This window comes from Anopheles funestus, chromosome 3RL, assembly GCF_943734845.2.
Source record: "Anopheles funestus chromosome 3RL, idAnoFuneDA-416_04, whole genome shotgun sequence".
NCBI lineage: Eukaryota > Metazoa > Arthropoda > Insecta > Diptera > Culicidae > Anopheles > Anopheles funestus.
Genome location: NC_064599.1, coordinates 21,243,750 through 21,269,809, shown reverse-complemented (window position 1 = coordinate 21,269,809; position 26,060 = coordinate 21,243,750). Strand labels below are relative to the sequence as shown.

Here is a 26,060-nt window from a genome sequence, read left to right as displayed (position 1 = left end):
GACAATTATTTGACAAATTTCTTAAGTCCTATTACGCCTAAGTGGCCTAGGCAAAGTAAGGCACGACTGCGTCGTTCCACCACCGAAGACGAAGAACAAATGGGTAAACGATAAGGTTTACTTGCTCCTGAAGTGGGCACCTTCTGAGCCAGCACCATAGTGTCCTCAAGTGGCTCGCTTTTGTCGCGTGGGGCAAATATTTGCCACGCACAATGAACGTTTCGAGTGAGCGGTGCAGCACAATGAGCTCGTTCGAGAGGCTTGTAAAACCCTTACCGGTGTGTCTTAACGGAAGCTCGCACACACACACACACAAATGGTTAAGAAATTGTTTCAATTGTTCTAATTCTGAAGCCCAATCTACTGAGCCCAGAAGGACCTGAGAAATAGGAAGACTCACCTGAGCGGTGGCAAGGCGGAATCCTTGCAGTCCATAATAAGATGCGTTTACTGTAAAAGGATACCCAGCTAGATCTAGTTGTCATGGTTCGTTTGATGGCTTTTCGGATAGTTCTATGCGTGAGACCTTTGTCTGCGGGACAGAAGGAAATAAATAAAGCAACCGGCTCATCTCATCTGGCTCATACTTCGATACGATTTTATTTAGCTCTATACGCTTGTCAGCATGCAGAACGATCACTGTACGCATCCTTACACATGGAACACACTAACATGGCCGTGCAGCACCATAATATTTGCACATCGTTGCAGGTGCAGCTTGCTCGTGGAGTTTCGTTGCGAGATCGTCACGAAGATTGCTGATCGATCGCGGCTCGCATTAAGGCACTTGTTTCACAGGAGAATTTGGAAGAAGCGTTGACGCCTTACATTGCGTATTTGCTACAGCAGCAAAATGGAAGCGATACTGAAGTTAATTTTGCGATCCGCATCTCCATTGGGGTCCGTTGGATCAACGGCATCTAGCGGATGGGGCGCTTCGGTAGGAGTGGCTGGACTCGACCCCTTCGGTCTGATAGCGGAAGGTCGCAAAACCGTCGGCTTCGGTGACCCTGCCGGACTGTCCGGTCGTGCCTGCTCATTTGGCTCGTAATCACTGCCACTGGTTTGAGGAGTCCGTACGCTAAATGCCGACGTACGATCGAGATCGGTTGAGTCCGGATTGGAGTGGGCAGGCGAAACGATTGGAGCAGTAGCTTGGGTGCCGGTAACGGACAACATTCCCGGATGCCCCAACGTTCCAACGAACGGTCCGGGTGGTTGCGTGTGAGGATGATGCTGATGATGATGGTGATGATGTGGCGTCTGGTGTGGATGCGGCTGATGGTATGGATGATGATGACGGGCAAAGTATGGCAACATCAGATCCATCCAGCTCGGATTAAACATCTGATTGTACTGGCGCATCAGCAGTTCGGGCGAGGCGGGGAATGGACGCAGGCTTGCCTGGTGCAGCCGGGGATGATGCATCGGTGGTCCACCCTCGTGCACGGTACAGTCGGAAGCTGGTGAACCGTTTGATCTCGGTCGCTTGATCAGGTCGTGCAGGTCGTGGCGATCTTCGTCGTCTGTCAACTGTCCACCACCGTCGGGTCCACCGTCACCAGCGCAACTGCCGCTACCCGCACCACCGAGACCCGCACCCGATGAGGAGGACGAAGAGGACGAGGACGATGTCGAGACGTTGCATCCCATCTTGCGTTTGCAGCGCGACTGACCCGTCTCTCGGAACCCTTTGGCGAATGGGTTGTTATCGATCTTTAGCTTCGTGATGCGATCGTTCTATGGTGAGAAAAGCAGGAAGAATAAAGAAGAGAATGGAACATAAGGTTGAAAGGAACGTTTGCTAAGGGGAGTGAGAAGAAATTTGAAGGATGTCAATCGGCAAAGTAAACGTGGCGCCTCCAATTTATGTAAATATTTAATAGTAGGTAGTAGTAGTGTAGGTATTCTTCTTTTTTGTGGCACTATACCCTCAAGAGGGTCTAGGTCGACCATTTCTGACTTTTCTTGACGTTTTACACCCGTTGCAGGATAGTCATTCCTGTGTCTAGATGAGATTTAATATCCGGTCCTGTCGTGTTGACTCCACCGAGTCTCCCCAATATGTATTGCTTCGATGCTTTAGCACAAATAGTTGAAGATCTCTCGTTTAATTTCATTCCACTTTAGATTTTGCAAAACCCTCCCGGTACGCATCAAAGCAATAGCAGCGTAAAAAAATAACATCCTTATCGATCTTCAAACCAGTGAGCTCGTAATTAAGATCTTTAACAGGCATTAGCACGGCGCGGTAAACAAGAAAAACCACCATCGAACCAATCAGTCATTCTCGATCGTTTTTGCCACTCTACAGCCCGTGCACAGCCAAATCAAGCGATTCCGGTTTCCATATGCCGTTCGAACGGTTACGCCCGAACCAGAAACGGAGCCGTTGCCGATGGTCCAAGCGAAATGGTGACGGGTGGGTATCATGTTTAATTCCTTCTCATCGGCACCAATCCGGATCGGGATCGATCAAAAACTCAAGCTGTCGCCGTACATCAAAATTGGATGTCGGCGATCACGAGCCGCCAAAAAGCCGTAAGCCGATCGATGAAAATTGTGACCAGCCGTGTCGTTTGATGGATTTGCCGATGCCTTAACGGTGGACGAGTAGGCATTACGAGTGGTTAAGTTTTCGTGTTAGCGATTCGTGTTTTGTTCTAGCAGCAGTGTTTGCTTCATTCCACAGTCATTGCTGTAGTATTCGGTGTGAACTTACCTGATAGGCCGTGACGGCAACGAACTCGGTTTCCGGGAAAACGAACGCTTGCTGGGCAGCCCAAGGAATCTGGGATGGATCCGATGTGCGGATGATGTGTATCCTCGGTTGGTACTTGTGCATGCTGGTTAGTACGACCTGCGCGTGTAAGATATGGTAGAAGAATTCACATCTTATAGATCTTTAGAAGATTGTTGCGATAGAAATAGAATTCACATCTTCGAATACTTACATGACCATTGTTGTCGAGCGTGTTGTTTGTGAGCTTCACCTTGTTGAAGACGATCGGTTGTGAGGCCCAGTGCGTACCGAGTGCCGGACTGTCCGGATGAAGGCAAAACCTTTGGGGACTCTGCGGTTCGGCACCACCCGCCGGTACCCATTGGGAACCGCTGAACTTGAACCGACAGTCACTAATGGGCATCATTTCGAGCAGCACGCAATAATTTGTGTCCGCATCCAGTCCATCCACCGTGAGCCGCATCGAGGGAAACATACGGCTGCAGAGAAGCAAAGAGAAAGAATGTAACAGTGTGATTTAGCCCTACATAGAGTGCATTCGTGAGCCGATCCGGAAGTGGTGAAAGATAATGATTATGAATGTGCGGAAGATGACGCCGATCGGAATTGGGATTCTATTCATGCGAGGCAACACCGAACTGCCTAATTATTAGAATCACATCCACTGTCAACGCGTGGTATAGGTTGTTCCAATTGGCGGTTATTAGGCGTCCCTTGTCCCGGTCATTAGGCAAGCTTAGGGGCGTTTCGAGTAAGGTTTTTCGTTTTTCCAATCAGTCCGTTTGTGTGTATAAATAAAACAAATAAATCTTAATAACAACCGTACCGAGAAGCATAGAAAATGAGTTATTTTCTCCAATTATAAAATTTGTTTCGTACAAATCATACCCACGTCAATTCGTAAACAGGTGATAATTTGGATCGATCCTTGTACAACAATTATCCTTCTATCAATAGATGGCTTTACCACATTCTCCCAAACTTAAAACCGTAAAAATAAAAAAAACTCTTCCAGCTGATACTGAAGAGAATGAGAGTGTCCTGCAAACCACATGATCATGAGGACGCACTCTGTGCCGCTTTTCTCTCCCAACCGTACGTCGTCCTTAATTCGTCAATCTTCTCGACGAAATTCCCAAACCCCCCTTTTCCCCACGGCATGTTTGCAAATTCCCAACCCAAAAACTCGAAGGACGACGAGAAAAACCAACAAAAGGCATCAACTTAACAAGATCGGTTCGTTGGCGTATGGGGATGCCAGTGGGGTTTTTGAGTTTCTTTCAGCAACGAGAAGGCTTTCTTGGGACACTCTATTCACGACTTAACCTGCGTTCTCTTGCTTGCACACCTCATTGACGACGTCACCCGGTTTGGGGTTTTTTTTTTGTTGAATTCTCGGACCTTCTCCTACTGCCCGTAGCCGTATATAATTTCAGGTCTGCTAAATTATTATTTCATCGCTACAAATCAATTTTAATGATACGTTTTCACAAATTTTCTCCATCATTGAAGGGAGGGAAGAATAGAAGGGGAAAGAATAGTGAAGAGGCGAGGGGAGGAGGTAGGAAAGAGGTTCCCTCACTCGTCCCCATTCTGTAGCAAAAACTACCCTCACCTAAAAAAAGAGGACAACACAAACACAGAAGCCGGGTTCGGTTTTTCGTCCACACTGTACAGGTATCGCTGACGTACGGCAGAAACATTGGAGCAGTTATCCGTTCCCGACCTGGGAGCAATTTTCCCCCGAGTCTCGTAGTGGAGCAATATCGTCAGCAATTGTGGCTTTGTGTAACGCTGTTTGTTTACCTTTCGCGCGTAAGACCCCCACTGAAGATGGGTTCCAAATTGGATTGTTTTGCCGTAGCTCGTTGGAAGACCTTTTGCTCAAACCCAACAACCCATCACCCAGATGCTCGTGTATACGAGCGATATTTGCATAAGGTAAAAAGGCAAAAGAAAAAGGCAGTGCATCCTTTCGCTTCCTGCACCAAGCAGAGAAGCATCTGGCCGAGTGGGAGCGAAAGGTTCGAAATGAGTTTTTTTTTGTTTTTTGATACTGTTTTTGCTCATTCTTCCTCAACCATACCGTTCCATTGAGATATTGTTTCGCTGATCCGTGCCATGCTCGACATGCATACGCACATCGGACCATAGGGGGAAAACCCTTCCGAAATGGCCACCATAAAATTGCACCCTGGCGCCACGGATGGAGCGCATAAATCAAAACCACAAAACGGTCGCGGCAGCAACTTCAGGCAGCTTCTTCCACGAGATGTAACGAGCTGATACCGGAGAGGTGGATCATATAATATAGTCTAACAAATAGGTTTGTTAGTTTATGCTTTGGGCGCGTTTTCGTTTCTTCTCGGTCGGTACGGGCCACATACATCCCTAGGAGGGAAACTGTAGCTTGACTAATGTGAAGGTATTGAAGGTGGAATTTGAAATTGTACGGTTGGTAACATTGTTTTCCATTCTACATCTACAATTAGTAGAATTTATTTACACCCATTACAATCATGACTATACGTACAAATGTTTCACATTTTCGAACAATATTTAATTGCTTTTTGTTACTGCTGGGCTTGAAGTTCGCTTAAAATTAGCTGCAAACTCAACCGCTTAGTGCAGACTGCCCACAAACCGGACGCTAGATATTTGATATCCAATCTAGCAAACAAAAACCGCGCTACGCTAGCTCGGTTTAGCTCCCGCCGTTTTTGATAACTGTAATTTCTACCCATTTAAATTGTAATATGATCCGATTTCGCTTACCAACATGCGAGAAAGGAAGGGGGGAAAAATCTCCGCGCGACTAAAACACACCGCAGGAAATGGAGATGGATTTCAAAACGTCTCCCTTGAGGTGAAAAACCAACGAAAAAACCAATCAAATGGCTGAATGACTGAAAGCTGAACACGAGCTTTCTGGTAGTTGTCAACTTTTGACACCATGTCACGTTCTTTTGAGCGGAAGCAGAAGATTACAGAGAATGGAAATAATATTCATCTAGCTTAGTATTTTTAAGCGCAAAAAAATAGAGTTCTAGTAGAGATGGGACAATGAAATAGATATCATTAAAGTAGTTGAGGTAGTTAGTGATCATGTAATTAAAAGGGAAGAAAATGATCCGAGATGAGGCAAATCTTACATACGCTTGCATCATCAGAGTAAAATATTTCTAGTTAAACACTTATCGATCGTTAACCCATAAGAATTAGAAGCCAATATTAGGAAATTTCATAAAAAAAACGTAAGAAGTAGTTCTAGAATGGTATACCTCATTGCGATTTCAAATATCTTCAAAAATTATTATTTTTGAGAATGGGTTACAACGAAGAAGATCATCTGGAATTTCACCAAATACCTACGTATGTAAGTCACAGGAACGTGAATTCCAAAAATATTCTTCCAACATGGCAGCACGAATTGGGACATTTATGAATCTGGCATGAAGATACTACATCTAAATGCAATGGTTATAGATTTTAAAATGTACTGTAAAATGTAAAAGCTGTTGCATTGATACCACACTTCAATACCACAACTCAAATCAAATCTCTCAGAGTACCAATTTGAACTCAAATGCTGATTTTTCGATAAATGCAATTCCTTGAAGAATATACAGAAATCCGACTTTTAACTCGTTTAACGCCATGCCGGGAAATATTTTTTGAGAAGACAGAATATTTTTATTGAATTATTCTATTGTATAAGTTGGTACAAAATAAAACATTTGCTATATCTATCACCAAACGCAATAGACGTATATTTGTTGGACTCACTGTCAATATGAACTCAATTGTCAATCAAGGAAGGCGCGAAGTAACCAAACGTACAATTGTGTGCCAATTTACTGCACCGTGGTAAGATATAAAGCCACAAGATCTCTCTCCTGATCGTAGTGAGAAGCAATTCAACACATGAAACAACTTTTTACTCCAGCGCTGTCCATGAAGCTTCCTGATGAAGTCGGACAGCTACCAGTAGCGATGCTGCAATTTATGAGCAGCACATAAAATCATCCACACATGAGTGGCAGTTTTTTATAGCAGTTTTGTGATACCAATCGTCAAGCGTTCAGTATCGCTGTGTTGTCAAGAAAATATCGCCTTGGTGGAAGCCCACCACTTTGATGGTAGAACAACAAAAAAAGTTTTATAGGACGTAGGGTGCATTAAAGAAAAACAAAAAAACTGCATCACCTTGTATGGGTCAGTATGGTCTTTCACTGTGAGATTTCATATGGATATACTCGACAACGGAATTCCTTACAGTTCCTGATACGAGCGGGTTAAACGTTACGTACGTAAAATTATCATAAAAAAGGAAGAAAAAAAAACAATTGAGAAGTTTTTGTTTTCTCCCCATTCAAGTTGAAAAAAGCAGCAAACAAAAACCCACAAAATCAGAGTATGAAGGGGTGGGCTACAAAAAGGACTCCACATCGAAATATGGACAACAAAAAAATCAACAAGAAATCACTCCCAATTTCCCGTCCGCGTAATGGTGAGTGGCAAGTTAATATGTCAGCCTAGTCATGGCAGGTGATTCCACCGATTCTTTCGCCGGACGTAACGCGCGCGCATGAATTATGTATGTTTCGTGTGTGCAGCAAATTAGCGATACAATATAAAATCAATCAGCGTGCTAGACAGTTTTTTGCGCCTTCACGTACGATCGCACTGTACGGTGGCTGGATTTCCGTTAATGGGAGTGCGCTGCCCCTGTTAGCGATGGCCCTCACGTTCCTAGACGCCATGTCGGACCTTTAATGGAAGGCCCCAATAGGAGGGCTAGTAGGTAGTAGCTGTAGGAATGTGTATTTTGCTAATTGGGAGCTACTGAGCTTGGCAGCTAAACGATGATTTTGTTCGGCATACACCGTTAGGTGTTTGTTTTTACAGCGCCCTATGAGATGAAACATTGATCATTCTTCTTTTTTTTGCACTTGAAGATTGATCGTGATTGACAAGGGAAGGTTTAGTGTTAACTTGAGCTGCGGGATGATCTCGAAAAGGGATTGCTCGGGTAAAGATATTTTATTATATTATGGAATTTATTCTTTTTGACTGGTGAGTCGCAACATCTGGCTTGCTTGCTTGGTAGTTAGGAACCTGTTTACATATATTTTTTTTTTATCTTTCCCATTTATCTTTTGAACAGAATCGATCCATTGCATTTTCACACTACACACAAAGACAACAATAGAACAATCCATCCAAACACGATCGGTACCAATTTAAGCATCGTGTTTTCGTGAAGAATGAAAAGAAAACAACATCAGGGCGTTCAAAAACGTTTGCAAAGCATCAGCGATCGAATGTAGAAGATTATCTCCATTCAGCGAGACCATTCCTACTGGAATGTGTTAGCCGTCTGTGAGATGCTCGTTTTGCTCTCCTCCACATTATTTCGAAGATATAATTGCTTCTCATTAACAAGTGTGGAAAATTACATACAATCAACACGTTCGAATTACAATTACCGGTGATGATTTGGTTAGAAGTAAATAATTGTCTGTTTACTTTTGGCCTCTCGCATCTCGCACCCAGCACCCCGTGCACCACGCAACAGCTTCACCCTGACTGATAGTGGCATTACCCAACCCAAAACTGCCCCAAACAGGGCTCACCAAACAGCGCTAACGCTTCCCACTGCAACAGTTGAAATGCAAACAAACGAAATGGGAGCCTGGAGATGATCGCAAGGGCATCTCACCCTGCGTAGGAGAATGATTGGAAGCGATCGAGGCCGGCTGTCCGGTACCCTGGTAAGGTCGTAAGAACAATCAATTCAATCAATCAGACGCAAGAGCCGTCCGGTAGGTATTAAAGTTAACTGCCCCGAAAAAAAAAGAAACAGCACCCCCATGGCCGGTGTGAAGGAGTGAAAATCCTTCGGTGCCTATTATTCGAACTTCTCCCGCCACCCCCCCCCCCCTGGGTATGGGACGATTTTTAGGTGGAAGGTGTCAGGGAAAACTCAAACAAATCAAAACACCCAAACGGACGCAAGGCATGCTTTAACGAACGTGAAATACCCAAAATATTGGGTGAAACGGACAAAACCACCAACCAAACAACCCTTTAACAACCCGATGATCGAGGCAAATCAGGCGAAATTATTGGATATTTTGTTTTACAGTTCTGCGCTTAATCTGGCACGTTTGTGTGTGCGTTTGTTACGAATGCGTAAAAATTTTCTCGACGATCACTAACAAGCTAGTTTTCTGGTGTGTTTTCTGTTTTGTACCGATCGAACTGTGTTCGGTGAGGTGGTTTTTTTGTGGCATGATTTTCCTCGTGGCACGATCGGCGGGGAGGTGTCGGAAAAGGAAGAAGTGATGGTGTCGGTGATTATGGACATGGCCGGAGGAAAACAAGGGCGCCCGTCATCATCATCATCATCATCATGAACATCACCACCGCACCGAGACGTTACGATGGTTGTCCTTCAAACCCACCTCCGCAAGATCGCATGATCGCGCTCTGCTTGTTTTTGACAATCAACTATTATTTTAGGCGCATAATTATCAAGCTTGTAGAATTTGGAGGAGCAGAAGGAGAGCTTGATGGGTGATTATGTGCCCGCTAGAACGCAAAACTCTTCGATTCCGATTCGAAAGCAAAAAAGAAAAACAAACGAATGGAAACGAAATCGAACTGACGCGAACGAATGAATTGTACGAAAGAACGAAAGACTTCCCTTTTGCTCCAAAACAAGCGACGAACCTCACCGGGCGAACCGAGGGTGCAAAACCGAAGAGAACCGAGGCGGGTAATTCTGAAAATTGAAAAATTAAAAACACATTCCACCATTGCTCCAAGGCTTGCCGTTTGTGCGAAGCGAAGGGGGAAGCGAGTGTCCACTCCGTTCTGCACGCGGCTCGTCCGGGAGGCGCCAACATGGTAATAACATTTTATATTTCTTCGTTTTCTCTTCGCTTCATTGATATTTATCGCTTTTCGCATCCCTTGGGTGGACGCTGGCGTGCTTATGTGTGTGTGTGTGCGGTTCTCATTCGATTCTCCCGGAGGGTGGACTGCTTCATTCACGGAAAGCAAGCACTGGCCGAACACCCGTTGCTCGTTATCCGATGCAACCGAAGCGCGGAAGCGTGTTGGGAGGGGCGCCCGGTGGGGCTCGCCCAGAAGAGCAGCGGGAGTCACACCAGCAGGTTATGTTTTATATGTTTTTATGTGATCACATGTGAATGTGTGAGTGTGTGTGTGTATTTTTTCCGCTCTCCCGTTTGCCACTAGCTCATTAGCTCGCTGGTAAGGGTGGCAACTCCCACTGTTACCCCCCGTCTTACCCCGAAGGAAATGATCCCTCCGTGATCGTTGGGGACCTCTAAAAAGGGGCTGTCATATTGTTTTTTTTTTTGTTTTTGTTTTTCAATTCAGCCTTTTTTTTCTCCACCCATTTCGCTCCCTTTTGCTGAACCACAGATCATCAGGTGGTCCGATGATCTTCGATGGGGTTAGTTTTTTTTTAGTTTCTGCCCAAGAATGGATCTACATAAATCAAATCTAGTATGTAGCGCTTCATCTAGTAGGGCAGTGAGAAACAAAAGCATTAAAACAAAAGCACACAAGGGAAGGGCCCCGAATGGTTCAATTCTATCGCGAGACTTAGAAAACTAGGATGCGAGATTATGGACAAAAGCTGCCCATTGACGAGAATGGTATGCAGACGAGAAAAAAATCCCGGTCCCTACTCGTAAGGAAAAGGCCGAAGGAAGAATCTCGGTGCTGGTGCTTCGAATTTAACGGTTTCCGGTAGGATGGTGGTCGGTTCACCATCGAACGAATTTATTGCCCCGGCGTCTATCCGGGCGGGTCACGACGAGTAGAGATGAATCGAGACGACGCCTTCGTCGTCGTCGTCGTCGCACTTGGGGGAAGAAATTTCGGGTGCGTATAATTTTATTACGTGAAAAATGCCCTACGCCACATTTATCACACACAAACGTACGGTATTTGCGTTCGCCTGCGTGCTTTTGATTATACTCATTACGTTCCTTGTGAACCCGTACAGGCGCTCACAGTGCTAGAACAATTTTCACGGGTCATTTTTTTGTTTGGTTCTTCCAGCTTCTCTCGTTTGACCGTGGTTTTGTTTTTTTGTTTCGTTTTGTTTTGTTTCTTCGCGGACTGATCTGTTGCTTTTTTTGCCTCATTATTAGTGTCTGGCTTCTCCACATCGTCACGTCACTATTCAATCGCTGGCGTCTTGTTAAACTGTGTCTTGTTGTAGCTAAAGCAGCAGCAAGGGAGATGAGAGAATACGCCGTGTAACGAGTAATGGTAAGTTTGGATTTAATTTATGTTGACTTTTCAAATTAATAATCGTTCACAGCATTGGCAAGTGTTGGAGTTAGGCACGGGGGGGATGAAATGACTACGCTCGGTAGCATTAGCTAGCAAAGTGTAATAATTTATTCATACCGTTTCTATTGCTTGTCGGCTGACGTGCTAGAGATAAATTGAATCATGCGGATTGATGGATTGATAAATTGTCCAACGGCACGAATCTGTTGCATATGTAAACGCGTTGCTAACAAACGCGTTAGTCGCCCGTTTTCTATTGCGAATGATAGCTAAACACGCACAAACAATAAACACGCGTTTAGTGTGATTCATTACTGCTTTGTAAGCTACTCATAAAAATGAGTAAATTATTGCAATGGGATTTTTACTTTGCAATTATCGAACATGATTAAAGTGTACCACACAAGCTTTAATTGACATCGAGTATTAGGATATGAATTATTATGAGTGTTGGAGCCTGAAACTTTTGGGAAGAGTCATTTATATCTTCAACAAAAACTCTTCAGAAAAACCGACTCTTGAATGTTCTACCAATCTTTGCGTACCAATGGACCTTTATTGATTCTTTATTTGCCTATGAATCTCGAAAAATTCAAGATTTTGTAATTTATTCAAGAACACTAACCATATGATGAAGTATTGTATTTAGTTTAAGAAATCATTCCAAATTCTGGAATTTTCCAGCGGTAGTGAAAATTTAAATGTTGCTCGTTGAATAGAAAAACGATTGTAGATTAAGTTGAAGCAATTTAACAAAAAATAATTATAGCTTAGTTAATATTAATCAATATTTAACTAAGTTTTACTGAACTTTCAGTCACCATATAAACTGAGATATGTACTTTTAGTAAGAGTTGGTGAAAGAGTTGAGTCCTGCGGGTGCATCTATGGATCCAACTTAACACCTAGAGTTTTTATGAATCTGTTCATTACTCTTTATGCCAATTCGAAACAGTTGAATAAAAAGAAAGCAATTACGTTAGTATAATTCAAGTAGAGTAACAATACTATTTTTTTGACACAGAGGGTGAGTGAGTTAGAATCGAAAGTCGTTAAAGGATTATTGTAATGTATTTTTATGTAGCTCAAAAGAGTGAGTAAAAGATTCAATTAGTTATAAACACGCTTCCACTCTGTTTCAACTCTCTGAAAAGAGTCATTGTTTTCATGTCTAATGCAAACTGTGCAGAGCACGATTTTTCATTTAAGAACATTGAATCATTGCAACTTCATGAAGAATCCTATTAGAGATTGAGAGTTATTTATTTATTATTAGGTATAAATATTAATTATTATTTTTCCAAGTATATCCTAATACACAATCACTCCCTTCGCCGAAAGATTTCATGTTGAAACAACAACCACCAGTTGTTTTGTTTAGAAATGTAATAAATTTCTTCGAAACACTTGTTGCGGATGAAAACTATACGACGAGTGAAAATTACCCTAAAAATAACACTTTACCCTAGATAAATTAAAACACTGCAGCGCACTTGTCATCCGTTCTGCTTCATTTCCTTCGAGCAGCGAAACACACAGAGCGAGCTGCATTTGTCGCTTCCAAGATCCCGTTTCGATCATTCACAGCTTAACTGTCACCCACTTGTTGCCGTTGTTCGTCAGCTGTTACCGAAACTGTCAATACCTCCAATCGTGTACACGTTCCCGATCTTAATGTGTACACGGTTATAGACCTGATAGGAAGGGAAAATATATCCTTTACGATCGTTACGCACCACCGCGTCAAAGCGTTTCAGTATCGTTGAGGTTTTGTAAGGAGCAAACCCTGTGGAGGACCAAAAAAAAGGACACAAATTGCTCTAGTTCGGTCATTTACCACGGGAAGATATTACCACTTGTGACGCGTCCCAATCATCCCTTGTTACACCAAGATCGATCGTGACAGAAGCGATCGTCCACAATGGATGTGTTTCCCGTAACGGTTTATTTTGGGTGTGACATTTTGTTTGTGGGCTTGTGAACATCCTTTACACATTCGCTGTTTAGCTTCAATATGTGGGGGTTTTTCAATCGGCAAAGGTTTGCGCCACTAAGCAGCAGTTGTCTTGTGCTAGGACAAATGTACATATTTGTGGCTTTTTATGTTTTTTAAACCCGTCCATCATCTGGTTCCGTTGGTGTGTTTTGGAAACACGATGTGTCTTGTAGGACGATCGTACATTGCGACCGAATGGTGTCTCGTGTTGTTTTTCGAGATTGCTGCTGTGTTTTTGATTTTGGCCCAGATCATTTGTGCCCCGGGAAAGCTTCTGCTCAAGGGGTGTAAAATATTCGGGCGCCAAGGACCACATGCTGGTAGCTAGACAGACAACCCGTGAAACACCTCCGTTCGGTCAGGGGTTCGAAGACTCGCTTTTCCCAGGCCCGATCGAGATCTCCCGTCTCGGGGTGTCTGTGTGTCAAGTGGATTTTGTGTGTTTTTTTTTCCTGTGGACTACAATGTTCTAGGTCGCACCAGCTCATGTCCGCCGTCTATCATGTCTCGATCGAACGGGACCGCTCGTAGCGGATTCGGGACACCGAAAGCAAACGCCCTTTCGGGATCACTTTCCTACGGGGTAATGTGTGATAAACTTTACACTTGTTGCTGTGCGTGGTTTTTGTTGGTTCCGTGATCTCAAGACAGGAATAATAATAAAAAATATTAATAACAAACTCATACGCACTGTTCCAGGCACAGCCACAAATCTCGCATTTGGAAGAGATGTGAGTGAAACAACAACTCAAGGCGCCTCGGCGTGAAGCGTCCGGGGTCAGGCTTGTTAGTCCGGATAAATGGGATGAGATAGATGTGAGCCTCCAGATATTTGTATCAAACCCGCGCGAGGCTATCACAATATTTAATGTAGCGCATTATAGATGGAAATATTTCTTCCGGCTAATTATAGGCTTTCGGGATATAAATAATCTCATCACACATCGACCGGTCCCGAGTGCGTGCGGGATGCGAAAAACTAAACCCCAGAGGGTTTGAGGAATCTTAAGTAGGTACACCCTACTGGGGTAGGGGAATGTAAAGTAGGAGTTTTGATTAGTGGCTTACTTCGTTCCGAGCGCCAGTTACTCGGGTGCAGTTTCGCTCGGGGAAATTATATTTCGGGGATTAAGGGTCAGCTGCAGGTATGATGGTGGCAGGTTCCCTTATTGTACAGAGTCACTGTTTCGGTGGGATTTAATCTAGGATCGCACGGTGCACTTCGATCGTCAGCATTCGTCCGCCGATCGATGACGATCATGACGAGCGATTGGAAAGGTGGGATAGAGCGAGATGATATAGGCTGCGATTACAGTAAATGGGATTGTAAAAGCTTTGTTTTAAGGTATCCATCTCGGCTGGTTATTCAAACACCAAACATTTCTTTGAAAGGCTTTTAAATTCCCCGCCGGAGGAATGGGGAGATGCGTTATCTTACGTTAAGTCTTTGTTATTGATAACCTGTTGCATTGTGGAAAAAAGGAGCAGCTAAAGCAGTTGAGTATAACATTTAGGATTTTTCAGGACTTTGTTATGAATGACAGTTCGATGTTTATAAACATTTCTACTTCAGGACATTCAAACTTCAAGGATTTCGAAAACACTTGAAAGATCCTCAACACACCTGAAACGTTTGACCATGTTATTTTCCCACCCAAACAAACTGCTTGACTTTTAAGTTAACATTGATGTTGACAAACAAAAACCACCGGAGAAGGTACGCAAACAGGCGTACCGTGGTAATTTCTTCTTTTCCGAAACCAAAAAAAAACTAAATGCTTCAAGAAACGAGGAACAAAAACAAAAGACACATCCTTCGCAAACAATCTTGAGACAAACCCCGCTGGCAAGCAAAAACGCCTTTGGAATTTGGCGGTCTGACATCCGCTCTATACCGTTGACAGCTCCGGCAAATGTCTTCAATGTCTTCTACTCATCAAGGAGACAAACACATGTAAAACCGGCAACCATTCATTGCGATTCCGGAACAAACAAATGCTTCGGGAGGGCGCCAGTAAGAAAACACCGGCGTGGCCCTTAACATGCTACGGGTGTGTTTGTGTGTGCGTTGTGTCCTTTTAAAATGGGTGGCGACAACAGCAGGAAGGATTTGACAAACACAGATGGCGCCAGAACCACATCCGGCGCGTAAAACAACAGTTTTATGTATTTGCGTCCGAAACGGCAAGTTTTTCTTTTCGTTGTTGCTGTTGTTGTCCCGCCATACCCGACGGGGTTGCAGGGATGTGAAGGAATTTGTTTTGCCTAGACATTGGCGAGTACTTCAGGACAAGCTTTGGTTTTACACTTGCAGAAAAGTATAGAAACAATATGGTATGGGAAAGTAGTCGTTGCTTGGGTATTTGGATGCAATAAAACCAAAAACTGATCTGCATTTATTTATCTCTCTCATTATCAAGCTGTTAGTATATTGTCATGCATAATAATTGCCATTGTAAATAATAACTTCTGCCATAAATTATGCTTTCTGTTTTTCTTCACGAAACAACATGAAAAAACTTTCTTCTGCAAACTAAAAATGAATGCACTTACCGTCCACTTTTGGTGATGATCATTTCGGTACCGATCTTGTGAAACTCCCGCCAAAGTTCCTTGTTCTGCAGCTTCAGCTCAACGCCGGGTAGGGTGTAGCGTGGTGGCAGTGCCATCGCATGCATCGATGGTACCGGAACAGGCAGCATCGTTGGGAACGGATCTGTAATACAAACACGAAGCAAAAATGGTGAGAGAATCAAATTCATTCTTCACGAAGACAATGTAAAGTGAACGCCGATCTGGGAAGAAAAATGATTTGTTATCTTTTGGATATCATTACTCTAAGCATTTTTAGATTGAAGTAGATACTTGTACATAAAGATTGATAAAAAAAGTTCGCAAAATCGTTTAACATCAGAGAAGAAAATTATCGAAATGAATAAAATGTTTCAAATCCTGATCAATGTGACTCAGTGCAAAAGGAGCATCTTTGAAAAAAAATTCTTAAAATATTTAATGTATGTACCCATTTGATGGGTTTCTATTGTTTTGATAAGGTAACTTAAAACTATTTAAAATTCAGATTGTACATTGCAAATAATAATTCTTTTGAAAACAATTTGACAATAAATATGATTCAGAATGAATCTAAACCTTCTTTTAAAACATTTGAAATTAAACAGATTTTAGGATTTTCGTGAATTTTTGTATTTCTAATGTTATACAATGACTAATGATTAAGAATTCGTTAGAAACCCTCCTCTACAATTCTTTTAAAAAATATTATGATTTCGTTATGACAACTATTTTTCCAAATTGTACAATGGTCTTTAATGTCATTGCTTTCCTTTTCTCTACTCCGGAACGAAAAACTTCACTCTCTAAATGAAGCTCCGGAAGTGAAGTTAATTCCGCTCTTTGTTCCACTCATTCCGGGTTGCGCTTTTGGTGAAGAATAGGTGTCCGAACAACATTACATAAAGATAATTAGCTCAATTCGATTAGCTCTAGGATTCTCGCAAGTGTTAGACGCAAGTGCCCAAAGAAGGACCCGAAGGTAAGTTCGTTCGCTTTTCCGTAACTCACTGTTGGGTTTGTACCAACGTACAGCTTGTGCTTAAGTTTGCACTTTTTTCTGCCTTCTCACGGAACGAAAACGGGTGCGATCGAGGAAGATCGTACCAGAGTGCCCATAGAGAGGAGATGATTGTGCCGGTTCCAAGGGTTTCGTCAAATCGTCCCAAGACCACCACTGAAGGAGAAGGGCGATGCTGATGTCCCCCTCCCAAGACAGTGCGGTGCAGGAAGGGAATGGGGAAGGGAAATGAGAAGCTCAACCAGTTTGTCAGTGCCCTGTCAAGATGAGGTTCGGTAGATGTTTATTTCTGTGCGTCAGTTTTTTTGTCTTCTTTTGTTTCAACCACGTCTCGCCAAGGGCTTGTTTGTTTGTCTTTTTCCTGCCGTGCCTGATCACCGTGCATTCCCCCCGCTCGAGAGGGATTATGAGCCGTGAAAATGGAAATTTCATAGTCATTTATTTCGAGAGGAAAAGAAAAGGTAGCGGCTAAAGCTTTGCGAGGAAAAAGCGAGAGGCGATATTATGGAAGAAAACAACAGCAATACACACACCGAAAAAAAAACAGTTCATCGCTGGGGAAAGATTCGTCTCAGGCGGAAGTCTCACAGTGCCGGCCTGCCGAGCAAGTGTCTCGGAACGAAACGAGAAGGAAGGAGAAAGAAAAAATTATATCATTAATTCGTTCTTGTTACAAGTCGTGAGGCTTTGGCGCCGCCGATTTTTCAAACATTCATATCCACATTCCACCGCCGATGGTTCAGATCGCATCGCTCGGTACGATGCGGTTTTTCTCTCCCATTCGTATCGATGTCTCTATCCCTATTCAACCGATTCCTGGACGGTGGGCAAAATTTTGATTGTTTTTCTTTTTTGCTTCCCAATGGTCCCAAGATGATCGTCGTTTACTGTACGTCCCTTTGCGATCCATTTGCTGCCACATACACACTATTTTGGGGGTCGATATCAAAGTTATACCCAGCATCATTTACTTCCCCCAATATCTCGCAGGGGTTTCGAGTTTAAGTTATGCGGAATTTCCTGCAAATTAGATCTGGAATCCTTCCCACTTTTTCCGAAACTTTTGAAATCTTTAAACGAAATTGAAATTTAAAAAATGTAAAGCTTTCTAGATCTAACTCGACACATTCTAGTTCAACTTGAACAGAATACAGAAATGGGAAAACCAACTGGGAAACCCTGTATAATGTTAACAAGACGTGTGTTGTGAACAGGGTTGTGAAGGGTGGATGGGGAAGTTGGAGAAGAAACGAACAATTCTTTCAGCGCACTCGACCTGCCAGTAAAAGTCAGCCCTGGAAAGGCAATGACAACAGCGATGATAAAGATCATCGTTTGTTTTTCTCTTCGTTTAACATCACGCGTATCAATTCGTACTGCTCATGCGTTCTTGCCTTGCTTTTACTCGTTTGAATCTTTCACAGATGAAGAGAGTTGAACTGAGCAATTGGCTGTTAAGTTTTAGGAGGAGTTCTAGAGCTATTCTAGTCAGAAGTTTAAGAATAGAGGTACTGAAGTAAAAGGTAAAAAAGGTTTAAGGAAATTAAAAAATTTAATTTTGCATTTCACTTTTACTTGATTGATTTTAAACAACTTTTTCGCTTTATAACACGTAAATGAATTTTAAAATAAAAAAAAAAAATAAACGTAGCATTAAAACAATATTAAGACACCATGACAAATTATGCTTCAGAAAAAGTAATTCATAATGCCTCAATCGTTTAGCAAGCACAACAGCAAAACAAAACTGATTTAATCTAAAACAAACAACTTCCCATCTGCCGCTTCATCTCGTAGCAAAAACCATGCGGTTAATGGCACGTTTCTATTTAGCTTGTTATTTAGCTATGATGGCGATCGGACATGAGTAAAAGAATTACGTGCCTCGCATGGGCAACGTACGCACGACAAACGTTATGAATGGTGGTTTTGCTGTTTTGGTATACAGAGCAAAAAAGAAAAACTGAAACAAATTCCTCTCGCCTCTTCATTGAAAGTCATTTCGCGAAAGCCCATCATCATCGTCAACCGCCTTTTTCGTTATGATCGACGATGGTGGTCCCCGAAAGTTGAAACATTCGTACCAAACGACCAGGCCCCGGGTTTGCGCGACTCTTGTGACGGTTTATGATCCACATCCGGAGGTCCGATGTCACGACTTGCGTGACACGGCTTGCACACCTTCCTTTTAAGGCCCTTCGGGTAAGGGGAGGGCGGGGAGGAGAATATCTGGAGACAGCGCCATTTTAATGTGTTTCCCGTGTCTCAGAAAAAAGGTTGTGCGTAGTGGCGGAAAAGTTGGAAGGTTTCCCTGGTAAAGCCCGCTGTGTGAGCCAGCCAGAGTGAACCGAATGCTTCGGGCATGGAGTAACGTTAAAGCTTAACTATTTCTGGAGGTGCTAAAATTGTTTTATGACTGCCAGCCGCGTCAGGACAAACTGGAAGCCCTAAGCACACATTAGAACATGCTTAATTCGGGTTTCGGGAATATTATGAATGAACTCTTTCACAGGTCTAAGGTGGTATGAAACCTTATCTACGAATAGCCAATATTGACCAAGATACGAAAAGAAGGGAGTTGAAGGGTAGAGCAATGTTTTAGAGTAATGTACAGGGAATGTTGGAGAATCAGATCAAACGAGAAAGGGCTAGAACACAATCCTCCAATTTCCCGCCGACGGTGTTGTAGTTTGTAGTAGTCTCACATGATTAAATGTGAGAATGGATCTCATTGAACTGAATAGTTTACTACTAGTTGTGAGACAATTTCAGTGGTTTTGTGGTTTGAGGACTATATTGTCTAGGGTGGCATTTCATTCCTTCATCGTACTTTACTCTTTTATACACATCTAGAACTCCGGACTTGGTACATCAAATAGCTTAATGTATTGGCCAATTTGTTATCATTGATACAAATTAATATTCTTATACTCAACAATTTTTCAGTTTTGAAAATAAAGGAAAAGTTTTGCCATGTGTATTTAAGGACTTCCAGGCTATCTTCACCTGTTCATGATCTGTTTAGAATTTTGAGCAATAGATCATATACAAAACTTTTTTTTTTAAATTATATCCTTTGCCAAAAACTAATGACTCTTGTTTTTATTCAACACAAATAGTCAAAACTGTTTCGATTGAACAGAAAACTCCTCCTGGAGGATGAATTTTTCCTTATATCCTTAACCCTCATTTCTGCCCTGACACCTCTACAAGGCTTGTTAGCATTTTTCCTATGATTATGATCTTTGTATGATTTATGAAATTCTCAGCACAAAGAAAGCAACATTCCACCTAGCGCCACGATCTTACACCGATATAATGGTCATCCTCCGGATGACTTCTCGTCAGGATCTCAAACAGTGACGTCAACGGTGACGTCTAGATCGATCGATCGATTTGGACTGTTTTTTTTTCTTCGAGAGAAAAAATTTGACGGATTGTCTTGTGTGGAATTAATTATACCTCTTCCTGATGCGGTTCCTCCACAACTCCTATCTACCATCGTACACTGGTACACACTTGGTACCTGGACATTCTTTTCACTCGCGCACGAAGAAATGCAACATGTGCAACCGGAGCTGCATCGATATCATTAATCATTTTTAAAGCTTACAAAAACAATGCGGACCCGTGTCGTCCTGACGGTGTGGGAGAGATCGCTCTAAGGCAGAAGAAAAAAAGGACTCCTCGTCATCACCATCATCAACAACGTCGATCACGGGACTGCAACAGATGAAACGGTTCGGTGGTTTTTGTGGGACTAATTTTCTAAAACAAACACAGCCGTTTGATGCATTTGAAAGCGAGACGGTTTGGTCGATGATCATGCCTTGTTATAAAGATAGGGAACAAATTTTCCAACTGTTTTTCTCCCCTTCGTTTCCTTTCTTTGTGCTTCTCTCCCTGTCATTAAGGTGATCAGTTCTGAATGGATTCGAAAATGAAATTCGGAAACAACAATTCGGATTCTCGTAATGATGCGTACGTGGAATAGTATGCAGAGTTAGGGATGCATTGATGCGTCCTCGACCGCAGGAGGGAGGCGGCCATCATTTGTCAGTTAAACGCATCTGTCATATATACATATATGTGGCTCGTCAGCCATATCGTGCAACATTCTGGTTGCTTTACTGAGGCTCCCGAGGCTGATGATGTGTTTGACTGCTGGTTTGTTGGTTTTCCGGCCCATCCTCATTTTCCCCTCCATATGTTTGATTCGGTTTAGAGAAAGCAGAGACAGAACCAATCCATCCTAATTGGCAGCATCTCTGGGTATGTTTGGTTCCTTCCGTTCAGATCTCTTACCTGGTATCCGTTGCAACATTTGCTGACGATAGATTTCGTGTGCAATGTGCTGATGCATTCGTAAATCGATCAAATCCGTCATGGTGGTTCCGGGAGGGTGTTTTACAGTGTTTGTTTTGTGCAAATCGATGTGTTTCTGATCCGTTTCGATGATGTTGTTCACACAGTTGTTTATGTGGTCGGCATTATTACATAAAGCAAACAACACACGGGTACAATAGAGAGGAACCCATAATACATTATTTGATTGCTTATTGTGACACTTTTTTATGGGGGTTTTTGTTTTATTTTGCACTATTGAAACCAACGTTTACTAAGCTACTAGCACTGGATCACTTTTTGAACATGTTTCACTGTTTAATTCATTTCTTTTATATTTCTTTATGATGTTATAAACTGTTACATCTACTTTCATGAGTCAAGCTTTAGCTTCCATTCACTGTGGATTGTTTATAAAATGAAACATCGGAACACACCTCAACCGAAAAATAAACTTTTTGGTACATTTGTTACACAATATGAAGAAACAAAAAACGTGACACACACTGTTAGTACACGTAATTTACCATGCACTGCCACCTGACAACCACCGGGGTTAATGGTAATTGTGGCCAAACGAACGATCGTTACTGCTTGCCGACAGAAACAAAAAATTACGGACGGTTTCGACCGGACCGACGTCCGTAAAAGATGGATTAAAACTAAAATTCTGTACGATTCGCGTTGATTTTGCGTGGGAAATCGTGCAAGAAGAAGGGGTGAAGTCGGACGATACACGGACCCGATGGAAAGAAAATGGAAGAAATTCACACACACAGCCGTACGTTGCATGGCCACGCCTACTAAATGGCTGTGTGTACGTCTATGCTGCGGTTGAGTGTGTGACGCCTTCTTTGTGTTTGAACAAAAATGGAGTAGACAAAGCAGCATGAAGCGCTGTACTAAAGTGTCCTTTTTGTGTATATTAATTAACTTAAGTTTTAAAAATTAGTTTAAAAAAGAGAGGATCATAAATAAAATATTTATAAAGACGTTTTTTAGCACTTTAGTTTCCAATAAAGCATGTTGTGTTTTTTTCTATAAACTTCTCTCTCAATTTATATTGAACAACCTGTCTTTATCGCTTTAATTTAATTTAATTTAATGTTAAGTTTTTAATAACATCAATTTCAGATCGTTTAATAATATCTTCAATGTATTCCAAAATGTTCTTGTACTCCCTTTATAACCCTTAATGGTGGAGTCTACTTAAATACAACCCGAATGGCTTTATTCGACATTAATTAAAAATATTATCTAAAATATATTAAAGTAATAGACATCTTGAAATATTAATTGAAAATTGATCGATCCCAATGATTTATGATGGTAACATGTATAGCGACATGGAGTGTAATTTACGTGATGGAAGATTACCATAATCTTTCCGCTTTTTCTCAAATGACATTGCTTGCATTGGTGGTGTTTTCGCTCTATGATTAGTAACCTCAATTTCTGCTGCTAAAACCTACGCAATCGTCCTTATCGGTGTAAAAGTACATTAAAGGATAGTCTCTACCGGACGATCGTACACGCTTTCGTGACCATTTCACCCCACCGAGGGGGAAGAAAAACACCAAATTTGCACGACACATTAGCCTTGCGCTCACTTGATTTATCATGGACACGATCGGTGATTTATGGCCCACCTTATTGCTTTTTAATTAAATCCGTTCATGTCCCGCAGGATCGTCTCCTAGCTTTCCCTGCGTTGTTTTTGAATTCTGTAAAAAGATCTCCTACACTTGCTTCATTTTGCATCGTACGAATGCATCACACACGGACGGTTTTCTACACACCGATCGCTAGAAGCAAAAGTTCCAGCAAATTTGTTTCCAATTGCATACGATTAGTCACCCGGGGACAGACACACACCCGGGAGTGAGTGGTGGTTTTCAGCGGGGCAGAAAATTAGTTTCCTCCCTTTCCTCCACCCATCACCCATCTCGACACTTCCACGTTTATCGGTATGGTTTGTTGCGAAAGTCAAAATAGGAACCATCATGATCATCGTCGGGGTAATCTTCGGAGCGATGAGCGTTCGGTTGCATTTCGCTCGAGTGCTCGAGTGTCATGGTTTGGATTTCAAATTTAGCCACCATTAGGCAAATGGCAACGCGTTCTACACGCCGAAAGCGCCGCCGATCAACGAGTCAATTTTCCGTTTTTCCGCTTCGACGATTCCTGATTCAGTGGCCCCCGCCCTTACCCTTGCTTACCCCCAAAAAAGGGCCGTCCGACGCCACGTTTAAGATTTAAAAGCTAATTTTACTTATCAACACATTCGGAGTCGTTAGTTACGAGCGTTCGCTTTCACAGTTCCGCTCGATGCACACGCGAACCGAATGTGCACGCGACCACCATCAAAACCGCACCCTGTGCAACACTCTTGCCAGGCGCGCGCGCGTCTGATGATGCGTCCTCGCGATCGCGTCGTGGCGCGATCTGACTCCCTTCTCCGCCAAAGAAAAGAAAAAAAAACCCAACCATCACCCAAACGCGACGAGCTAGCGGCTCAAGGCAACGGACCGAAACTAGGTGGCAGGTTGTCTCAGGTCCCATCAGAGGCGGACCCCGAAATGAGTGTTACAAAAATAACACTCCAAGCACAGACGGGTGTTGCCCCATGCATCCATCTCTGGAACGGTGCATTAAGTTTTTCGTTTATCTAGTTTATTATCATGCAGCACAGGGGCACAGGGGTGTATGTACGAACCACTGCTATAATGTTGTAGTGAGATAATAAAGACCCCACATTAGCATATAAATCATTTGGAGAATCGGTTGTTTTACGTGACGCGGTGCTATAGGGCGTGATTGCATTGTGGAAAGTATTTCGAGCAATATTCACGCTATGTAACAATGAAATAATAGTTGTACGTGCTGTGTGAGGCACTTCAATTTATGTGATATTAATTTAAAAAAAACAACAGTGATTGGCAAAATTAAGTGTCCTTCGTATCATTTCTTCCCTCAATTTGCTATAATTATTTGCTATAAACACTATAGTTGATTTTTACGTCATGTTTTACACATGTTCTTATACAGTTGTAGTTTTAAGTTGAAAAAAATTGTAAGTATTGAAAAATAAATGCCGAAAAACAAATGTCCATTCGTTGTGGCTCCAGACAAAGATGTTATTAAGCCATGTAATTTGTATGATAATAATAATTGTATAATTTGTATGACCCCTTTTCAGTCTTCAGGATCTACTGCGGGCGCTTCGGCATGCTCTCCATCAGATTCTTTAAATGTTTTGGATACAATTCATTCTCGGTGTGCTTTGCTCTGGGATTCATAATCTCTAAATTTTATTTTTTATACTAGGTTTATTAACCTTGCTATGTAGAAAAACTCACAAATTGGATTGGGATCCCGAACAACTGGAAGAATGAATTGATCTTCTTGGATAATATGACTTCAATGTTCGTCTTTCTCAGTTTTAAATATCTTAATTTTTAGGAATTTTCAGTAAAATTTGTTCGATTTTCTCCAGGCATTCCATGCGAAACAAGGATTTTCCATGCGAAACAAGGATAAGGGGCGCGTGAAGATTTTCAGTCGATTTATGAATTCTCACGAACGCGACTCTTCTGCTTTCCGATAAATTTCTCGACTTTTATTTCCACCCAAAAAAACTTACTCTAGATCTCCAGGGGCTTATCAGGATGCTTCTTAATATACTTGGAAATTTGTTTATATTTACATGCTGATCTTTGATATAATAGTTCTGTACTACTAGGAGTCGATCGAAGAAATTCGTATAATTTCGTGTCCAAATATGCGAAATTATGCTAAAAATGAAAACTCAATCTAGTGGAATTTAAAACAGATATTTAAGACAAAATATTAAAAAGCACTTTGGAGTGTTTACTGCAATTTTCACCATTCAATTGAAAGATAAAGAAAGATGAGGTGTGCAATTAATTTGGTTATCACTGTAGTACAGAACAGTGTTATACACAGTTCTACAGAAGTCAAATAAAGGTGTTGCTTTTTTGAGTGTTTGATTATTGTCATATTTTTTATGATTGAAACCTCTCCAAACGTTAGCGCCAACATTTCCAAGAAAATTTAATGCCACTAACATTCCCATGGAAACGCATTCTCAGCTGCTGGGATTCGGTTGTATTTTTCCAACGCAACGGCAGCAGCATCGTAAATCATCCCAACCGAAACCCAACCGAACAAAACGTTTGCGTCATAAAACCGATGTTTACCAGCATCGTCCTCGGATTCAGGCACCGGTTCAAGACTAATCAGGCTGGCGTAAAAATTACACACGCGACATGCTTCTTCAGGGAATTCCTCACAAGCAATCCTGGTGCGGATCACCTGCGGCCCCTTAAGACAAAAGCGCCTGTCGTCGATGCTGACAGTCTGGGCCACCCCCGGGGGTGACATCCCGCTGGCATTGCTTCCGGAGCATTAAGGAGCTGTGTGTCGTGTTCCAGGGCATGTTTTCCTTTTTTTTTAATTTTTAATTAGCCTCATCAGTAGCAATTCCCGCTTTTCGCTAGATTCGAACAGCTTTTGCCGTTGCCTTGCTACAGGGGGAAAAAATTATATGATGTTTGTTTTACCCGAAAAGGGATTAGCTTTGTTCCCGAAGCTTTCTTTTACATTAATTGATGCCAGAGTGTGTGAGAATGTTGTGTTTCTTTGGCTTTGTGTCTTTGCAAACATTCTTAATTTTTGGTCGTTTGTACCGAATAAGTTAATAAACAAACACACTTTGTCCCTGCACATGCCTAACACAGCTGGCCAATTGATACAAAACCAAAAATCAACACACAACCATCTTTAACCTTGTTTTTGGTTTGGCCATTTGTTCGTTTTTTTCCCCATTCGTATGGCGCCCATCGTTCGATGATTAATTTATCTCTTACCAAAAATCTACACCACTTGCTTCGGAACTCATAATTTATGTACAGCTGGATTGCGCAAAAAAATAAAAAAAAAATCCATTCGTTAAAACGCTTAACGGTTACTCTCTCTCTCTGTTTCAGTAGAACGAAGCGTTTGAACGGTGCACTTGATCCTGCAAG

At 42.2% G+C, this 26,060-nt stretch overlaps 1 protein-coding gene across 1 annotated transcript; it reads right to left on the bottom strand.

Moving 5' to 3' along the window:
- Window positions 1-311: 311 nt before the first annotated feature.
- LOC125768533 (T-box transcription factor TBX6-like) lies at window positions 312-21,946 on the bottom strand. The gene is made up of 5 exons (XM_049436328.1): window positions 20,974-21,946; window positions 15,630-15,792; window positions 2,955-3,222; window positions 2,723-2,860; window positions 312-1,740 (listed from the first exon to the last, which is right to left on the bottom strand). Exons 1-5 carry the CDS (start codon window positions 21,053-21,055, stop codon window positions 841-843), a joined length of 1,551 nt encoding a protein of 516 aa, XP_049292285.1. The 5' UTR covers window positions 21,056-21,946; the 3' UTR covers window positions 312-840.
- Window positions 21,947-26,060: the final 4,114 nt, after the last annotated feature.